This window comes from Ylistrum balloti, unplaced genomic scaffold (genome assembly GCF_031769215.1).
Source record: "Ylistrum balloti isolate Yb309-2 unplaced genomic scaffold, AGI_CSIRO_Ybal_v1 Utg369806, whole genome shotgun sequence".
NCBI lineage: Eukaryota > Metazoa > Mollusca > Bivalvia > Pectinida > Pectinidae > Ylistrum > Ylistrum balloti.
The window spans coordinates 894,426-903,393 of record NW_026781981.1 but is presented as its reverse complement, the minus strand read 5'-3'; the positions used below and the strand labels follow the sequence as shown (position 1 = coordinate 903,393).

Sequence of the window (8,968 nt, the reverse complement as noted above, 5' to 3'; positions counted from 1 at the left end):
ATATAAATAAAATCCCGGGAAGTCCCGGTTTTACAAACTAACAGGATGCGAGCGCAGTGTTGCAACGGTAATCATTTTTTAATCATCTTTTAATATGTTTTGCATTATTTCTTAATAACGACATTCATTTCATTGCATATAATACAGATTTAACGATACAAAATTAAAAATAAATCGCGAGCGCAGCTGATATCGCAAATAACACAATCATAGCTCGTTGTTGGGATATCACCTTGTTTCAAATAGCTGTAAATCGGGAAAATAGGTTTTCACCTTTTTTGAATGAAATACCGTATAGGCAATATATTTACATATGAGACAGTTTGAACGTTTCGAATCTGAAATCAAAAGCCCACGCGATTAATATAATTCCCGGGCGGTGCTGCAGTACCGTGCGACACTGGGTACCGTGAGGCACTGGGCTGTAATTAGTATCACCCAAATTCTTATCCGGAATATGGTATATTTTCTCATTTCAAGCACAGTTTTAAAACCCAGAAAAATAAATTACATATGCTCATTCATTATCTTAACTCAACATACTCAAATTTTAGTGTCAGAATAAATAAATATTTATTTTCAGAACAATGTGTTGTTTTCTAGTCGATGTCATAAAAGTAACTTTTCAATTACCACCAGAACTTCCGGCTTGATCACGAGGTTTCGATTTGGTTTGTTTACATTAATATTGCTAGCGCTAAATCTGACTGTGGTGAATCTTATGAATAAGGTATCACGGTGTAATACCATTAACGATGACGAAACCGTCTTTCTTGTCGTTAACAGCGTTTCTTCTGTTATGTTCAGTAAAAATTGTTAATGCAAAACAGCCACACATTTTATTTGTACTTGCCGACGATTACGGATACAATGACATCGGGTATCATGGATCGGAAATCAAAACACCAAACCTGGACAAGTTGTCAGCAGAAGGTGTCAGACTGGAGAATTACTATGTACAGCCGATCTGTACACCTACAAGGAGTCAACTTATGTCTGGGAGGTACCAGGTAAAAAACAATATTAATGGGCATGTAAATGTACACTGATAATGTACATTTTACAGGTACCGAACTTACATGTCCATTTAGCTTTAATCTCAATCTTATATGTTCATTTGTATGCCAGATTATCTATAGATATGTCTCCTGCTTTTAAAATTTTTGAAATTCAGCTATTTTTACATGCATCATAGATGTATGTAACAAATCGTAGAATATACTGCATTTTGGCAGAGACGTATATAACACTGCGAATCTCTGTGTTATATACGTCTCTGATATTGCACAAAGCATTTCCAAGGGAACAAACTTTTTATTTCATTTATCTCTTGTAAATGCTTTATCATAATTCACGGAACAGAGTTTTATAAGTACAATATCAGTCTTCAGATATTTCACATAGTTTAACAAAACAAATGCATGAAAATTTCAGCATAATTTGTCAGAAACCTATCAATAAATCAGATTTGTTGAATTTGCTTCACAGATCCACACTGGACTGCAACATAGCTTAATCTGGGCTCCCCAGCCCAATGCATTGCCGAGGGACAGTCCCATCCTCTCAGACAAATTGAAAGAGGCTGGATACTCTACACATGCTGTAGGAAAATGGCACCTTGGCTTCTACAAGGAGGAGTACCTCCCAAATAACAGAGGCTTTGACACATTCTATGGTATACTTAGATTTTATATATTTGATTTTTTTAACCATAAGCAAATGGAAAAAATACATGTCTTCTAAAAAATTAATTCAACTATTTCTATTTTTTTGTTATAAGATACTTTTGCAATATAATAATGAAAAAGTCCCAAATGCTTCTTTACAATTTCGAAGATTGATGAGATTGAAATTTTCCTTTAATCCAAAAGTTTTGAATTTTAAAGAGGCATCAATGGATATGTCAGGGTAGATATCTTCATATATGATATAATGAGGTCATCAATGGTCTTGATTGTCTCATCTACAATGTAATTAGGTCACCACCAACAGACAATGTGTAGACAACTATAATGTAATAAGGTCACCATCAACAGACAGTATGTAGACAACTACAGTGTAATTAGGTCACCACCAACAGACAGTATGTAGACAACTACAATGTAATTAGGTCACCACCAACAGACAGTGTGTAGACAACTACAGTGTAATTAGGTCACCACCAACACACAGTGTACTGACAAGTATAATGTAATGAGGTCACCACCAACAGACAGTGTGTAGACAGCTACAGTATAATTAGGTCACCACCAACAGACAGTGTGTAGACAACTACAGTGTAATTAGGTCACTATCAACAGACAGTGTACTGACAACTTTTACATGTACCTGTAATGATGAAAGGAAGTCATCGATGATCTTGATTGTCTCACCTTTAACGAAATGAGGTCATTGATGATCTTGATTTATAATGAATGAGGTTTTTTGTATAAAGATAGACCAACTTTTTTCAATCCTTTAAATTTATACCAAAATTTTACCAAAAGAGATTGGCTCAGAGTTGCTTTAATTCATGCAGTTTTTGTTACCTCATTAAACCAAAAATCTTTATCACCAGACACAATAATCTGATGTGATTATTTAGCCTTCATTCAATTTATATATAGTGTGTGATTTCTTAAACAGGTTATCTGGCAGGTAGTGAAGACTATTACACTAAAACATTATGTTATGGAAAAAATTTTTGTGGAAAAGACTTACGAGACAACTTCAAAATTGTTGAACCAACTCCAGATGAATATTCAACTGAGATGTATAATAATCATGTGATAGACATGATCAATCAGTATAACTCCTCCAAGGTAAGTTCAACGTTTATACTGCTAAACAAAAGGCCCCACTTTCATGTATGTTCCTTAACTGAAGGAAATCTTAACAATGGAAGAAAAGCATTACTTCAGTTAAGGAAAAACTTGAATTAAAGGACATTTCCTTAACTTATGTAATGCTTAATATAAAGTTGAAGAAGATTTAGAAAACTTGGGCCTGGCTCTAATTCGATCTGTACATGTAGTTCTACCTTCTGTTTAGATGTTTATGTCTTGGACACTTAGTGGTGTACATTTTTAATGTTTTCTGACATTCAATTACTAACTACTAACAATCACTTCATAAACACTCTGAAAGGAAAATCTTTGTCACAACATATTGAAGGTCAAGGTTACTAGTATTTGTCATCACATATTGAAGGACAAGGTTACTACTTGTACAGTAAAACATAATTTAGTTTTTGCTTATCTGCCACTGGATTACCTTATATGCTTTCATACGAAGAATAAATACATTGTCAGCAATACATTTGATGTCACCAATATAGATAAGACCAATTACATCAAATTATCAGGATGTATATACAGGAATGTTACCTTTAGTTTCTGTAGATCAACAGTGTTAAGTATATATATATATATATGTATTTTTTTATATTTTAATGTAGGATTTTGTCATTATAGGTGATGCAGCCAAATTGATCAAGTATAAATTACATACAACTTTCCTTTTCATGCTATTTTATTCCTACAAGATGAGTTTTTTTTTTCTCAATATTCATTGCTCCATAAAAGTATTACACTGTTCTAAATGTGACTATACTATGTAGCCCTTTTTGAGAATTCTCAACTTTTTATTTTTAGCCCATGTTTCTTTACCTGGCACTTCAAGCTGTCCACTCCCCATTACAAGTACCATCCAGGTATACAGAACAATATGCTCATATCAAAAACCACAACAGGCGGATATATGCAGGTGAGATCATCTGAAGTTATCATAATACTAAAAGCAATCTTTATATCTTAAAAGTGATTTTGTCCATTTAAAGAATTTGGTCATTATCTTCGGGTTTCGACTGGTTACTTGAGTTCGCTTCAACTTGGAACATTCAGACATATATCTTATTATACATATCAAATAGACATGATTGTGCAGTCTTTGAGTATAATTGAATTCATGTTATGTACATATTGTCACAATGAACTGAACGTTAATATACCCAGGTAGCTGGGTTTATTACAAAACAAGTATATCAGTTTTATCATTACAGTGCCAAGCATAAACCTTATATAAATATGTTTAATTGCACCTTTTTTTCTCACTGAGGTCATAACGTCTCTATTTTGCCTTACTGTAATCATGAGTTTACTTGAAACTCTTTCTAAGATATTCAGCTGGCTCCCATAATCTTTCAGACAAATGATTATATATTTGGTTGATATATGCCTCCTAACCTATAGCAAATAAGATCTCTTGTGTACTTTTCTTCTTTGTCTCCCCAATAGTGTTCCTTTCTTCTCTATTTCTCCAATTGTGTACCTTTCTTCTTTGTCTCTCCAATAGTGTACCTTTCTTCTCTGTCGATCCAATAGTGTACCTTTCTTCTCTGCCGATCCAATAGTGTACCTTTCTTCTTTATTTCTCCAACAGTGTACCTTTCTTCTCTGTCGATCCAATAGTGTACCTTTCTTCTCTATTTCTCCAATAGTGTACCTTTCTTCTCTATTTCTCCAATAGTGTTCCTTTCTTCTCTATTTCTCCAATAGTGTTCCTTTCTTCTCTATTTCTCCAATACTTTACCTTTCTTCTCTATTTCTCCAATAGTGTACCTTTTTTCTCTGTCAGTCCAATAGTGTACCTTTCATCTTTGTCTCTACTATGACTGCTGGAAGCATTTTAACACTAAACCCAAAGTGTTCTGTATTTCCCGCACAAACGTCTTTACTTTCTAGGTATGAATATTTTGGTGCCCATAAATCTGTAGATGCATTTCTCTGCTTATTCAAACACTGATTCTCTTCAGGTAGTAAATCTTATGATTAATGATGACAGTGATATACATTCATCAATAAGCTCATTTGTAAGTTTGGTGATAAGTTCAAATTTAAGTTGGAAGTAATGTCAGTAGAAAGGCAAACATGTGTAGTACATCATTGTCCTGTAATAAGCCCACCCCAGTACATTGACTCAGGGGTGATTTACCTTGGCCTATTACAAATACTGTTATGAAAGCAAGATTTATAGATTTGACATTGCTGTTGACAGAACAGGTGATAACAATATACATTTTTGATGTATTAATCTACAGCTGTATGAACTTTATTAAAGTACATTTTGTAAGATGTGATATTGATTAAAATTTTTGTTGAAGATATTTTTACTAAAAACTTTGTTTCCAATAATTCTTTGTTCTCTGTAACACAGTGTTTACTGTAGGACTCTGTTTACTGTAACACATTTTTTACTATAGTACTTTTTTCACTGTAATACTTTGTTCACTGTAACATTTTGTTCACTGTAATACTTTGTTCACTGTAATATGTTGTTCACTGTAATACTTTGTTCACTGTAACATGTTGTTCACTGTAATACTTTATTCACTGTAACATTTTGTTCACTGTAATACTTTGTTCACTGTAACATGTTGTTCACTGTAATAGCTTTCAATACATTTTACAGGAATGGTGTCAGCCATGGATGAAGCCATTGGAAACATCACAGCAGCTTTTCAGGCCAAAGGGATGTGGGATGATACCATTATGGTCTTCTCCACAGGTACAGATCACACTGATTCAGAAGCTTTGCAATCATGAATGACAATCTTCTAGTTTGAAACACATATCCATTAGAAAAATATTGATTTTGTGTAATGGGTAATGTAATGTTTGCATATCATAGCTAAACTAAACTCATTTCACCTTCAGTTGCAAACATTGCAGAAGATAGTTTTGTCAAAAAATTCAGTTGTCATATGCCACGTTCATATTACTCTGTATTTTACCACAGTTATTATGAAAATCAAACTGTAATTTTAGACAATGGTGGAGAGATATTAGATGGGGGCAACAACTGGCCCCTTAGAGGCTGGAAGAGATCCCTTTGGGAGGGAGGAATGCATGGTGTAGGATTTGTACACGGGAAAGCTCTACAGAAAAAAGGAAAAGTTTCCTCTGAACTCATACATGTGACAGACTGGTACCCAACATTGGTAGGACTGGCAGGGGGCTCCCTAAACGGTACCAAACCTCTCGATGGGTTTGATCAATGGAAAACAATCAGGTGTGCAGAAAAAGTATAATTGAATAACACAGGTGGTACAAATTAACAGGGACAGAATCAAATCTACTGCTAATAGAAATCTACACGACACATGCGAACATATGTCTACCACATCAGTAGATCCTCACAAGGAATTTCACTTGTAAGAAGCTTCTTTTAAAACAAATCTTAATCAAAAGTATTTTCAAGTCAAATAGCTACATTTGTGTAAGTTCTGTATTTATCTTTTATGTTTGATTGTTACAACTTTTAGTTAATCCATATATTTATATTGCTGTATGTTGAATAAAATTATTGTCCTGCAATAAGCCCACCCAGAAATGTACTATTTTGGCTCCTTGAGCTTATTGTAGAATGAATAGTGATTGAGTTTCGAGTTATCCTATTGTTAGATAATTGAAATGTTTTCCTTTTTCTGTAACTACTGTGACTTTGACCCTTTTGCCAATACGATTAATGTGAAAGGTGGCCCGGAGATGAATGATATATGCTTTTATGTACAACGTACTTTATGTATATACCTAAATAGTGAACAGAGCTAAGGCATAAATAGCAGTTTTCTTTGAAGATGAAAAAAGCAAATTTTCCATTGAATGAGTATACAGAGAGACCATGATTGATACATGATACTGAGTGTGCAGCGTTGAGTTTAAGAAAAGACATCTATATTAGTTGCAAAGGGCAGCATATATGAAAATCTTGCACTTGCATACCTCAAAGGGTCCTTTTTGAGTGAACCTTATTTAAACCTTTATTTCTCTTGACAGTGAAGGAGCTAAGAGCCCCAGAGAAACACTGCTGCACAATATTGATCCCTTAACAAAGCCTGTGGGGAACAGATTGGAGAATAGCCCCTTTGACAATCGTTACAGGGCTGCTCTCAGATGGAGAGACTGGAAGGTGGTTACAGGTAGTCCAGGTATGTCATTTATAGATAAGTTTCTCTCAGGGTTTTTCTCAAATCTCATGAAAGCTACATGTCCAGGGTACTCCTGTATGCTGCATTTTCTTGTGAAACACATATTTAATCATTTTTTTCATATGGTAGGTATATATTCATTAAGTTGTTACTCAATTTGATGGGATTTTTCAAAGTATAAACAGCAGCATCAATATTTTTTCCTGAATGTTGAGTTTCTCTCACAACACACTTTCATTTTCTCAAATTTAGTAATATGTATGTTGTATACTGTATATTTTGTAGAGTTCAGAGTTTAGACTACAGTATATGTACATTGTATACTGTATATTTTGTAGAGGTCAGAGTTCAGACTACAGTATATGTACATTGTATACTGTATATTTTGTAGAGTTCAGAGTTCAGACTACAGTATATGTACATTGTATACTGTATATTTTGTAGAGGTCAGAGTATATGTACATTGTATACTATATTTTGTAGAGGTCAGTATATATATGTACATTATATATATTTTGTAGAGGTCTGTAAATATGTAATTATAAACTATAAACTTCATTTATTTCACAACGAGTAGGTGAAAGGCGAGTGTGTTACCACTGTGCCACCCGACCACCCATATACTGTTTACAATTTGAGTTGATAACTGAAACAAAAAGAATATAAAAAGATGTCATTAGAGGTGAATAAACTGTTATACACTCTAGGCAATGGGAGCTGGGTCCCTGTACCTACTGCAAGCAATAACTTCAACATTGACGTTGACACTGATGATCCAACGAAGAACCTTTGGCTGTTCAATATTGCTAAGGACCCTGTGGAAAGAAATGACCTGTCACCATACTATCCAGACCTAGTGATGAAGATGCTGACAAAGCTGCAGCAGCTGAATGTGACATCTGTACCTTGTGTTTATCCTCCATATGATAATAACTCTAACCCAGAACTGCATGGGGGCTGGTGGGGACCCTGGGAAAAATAAGAGTATACTGCATATATATTTTTGTTCGGAGGGTAACTTAAAGGATGTATTCGATGATCCTTTAATTTCGATACACTTCAAACCAAAATATAAATACATACTGTTGTTCCTAGAAGTTATTTGGTCAGGAAACAAAACAAGTCAGTTTCTGCCACAGTGCAGTTTCTATCTGTTGTCCTTCTGTCCCAAGCTTCCTTTTAAATGACTTCTATGTTCTCTGTCTTAATCAAGGAGCTGCAGGCTCTGATATAATCATGCAGGCTGGGATTATGAACAACCATATTTATCCAAATAAATTATTTTGAAGCATTTTGAGGTCATGGGAGTCAAATGCATTAGAAGCTTCTAACAAACTCTTTCATATCTCCTCTTGGATTACTGTACAATCATGTGTTTTCAAAAAATTACTTTTTCCTGGACACTCAATTTTCGTGAATTGATAGAGCTTGATGAATTTACTTACATGTCTTCTGATTTAAAAGTTCTTTGACATAAATTTATAGATTTAGAATACCCACAAAATCAATGAAAAATAAGTCTTCCACCAGAATGAATGGTTTTACAGTAAGCTACTGATTAAGTTACAGAAGAGATGATCAGTAGCTTTTATTCGATCATTTCAATTTTAAATCAGTCATTGTTTTGATATATTTCTCATTTATATAAAGTAATTTACATATCAGGATGATGTGTAACAGTGGTATTTTTGTCTCCATTTGCCTGTGAGGCCACAAAGAATCTCAGGATATTATTTTTTCGTGTATTTGGGTCTTTCACACTTTTGACTCTGATTCTGTGTTTATAACATACAGATGATATCATGTGTACTTGTGTATACGTACGTTTATGTAGAGGGGTGTTATTCTTATCAGATACTGATGCCTCCTGCCTCCATTGGCTCCCTAGAAAAAAAAATAAAGGTACATTGTATACACTTAAGAATAGGGTCTAGCTAAGGTCTGAAATACCTGCCGGGTCCCTGTGGTCTAGAAATTGTATTCAGGAAAATTTACAGATAC

At 34.2% G+C, this 8,968-nt stretch overlaps 1 protein-coding gene across 1 annotated transcript; it reads left to right on the top strand.

Annotated features, from left to right (window-relative positions):
- Positions 1 to 667: 667 nt before the first annotated feature.
- On the top strand, positions 668 to 8,507 carry LOC132544653 (arylsulfatase J-like). Its single transcript, XM_060208277.1, has 8 exons — positions 668 to 1,010; positions 1,489 to 1,675; positions 2,626 to 2,801; positions 3,633 to 3,744; positions 5,449 to 5,544; positions 5,805 to 6,048; positions 6,816 to 6,967; positions 7,675 to 8,507. Exons 1-8 carry the CDS (start codon positions 756 to 758, stop codon positions 7,947 to 7,949), a joined length of 1,497 nt encoding a protein of 498 aa, XP_060064260.1. The 5' UTR covers positions 668 to 755; the 3' UTR covers positions 7,950 to 8,507.
- The last annotated feature ends 461 nt before the right edge of the window (positions 8,508 to 8,968 follow it).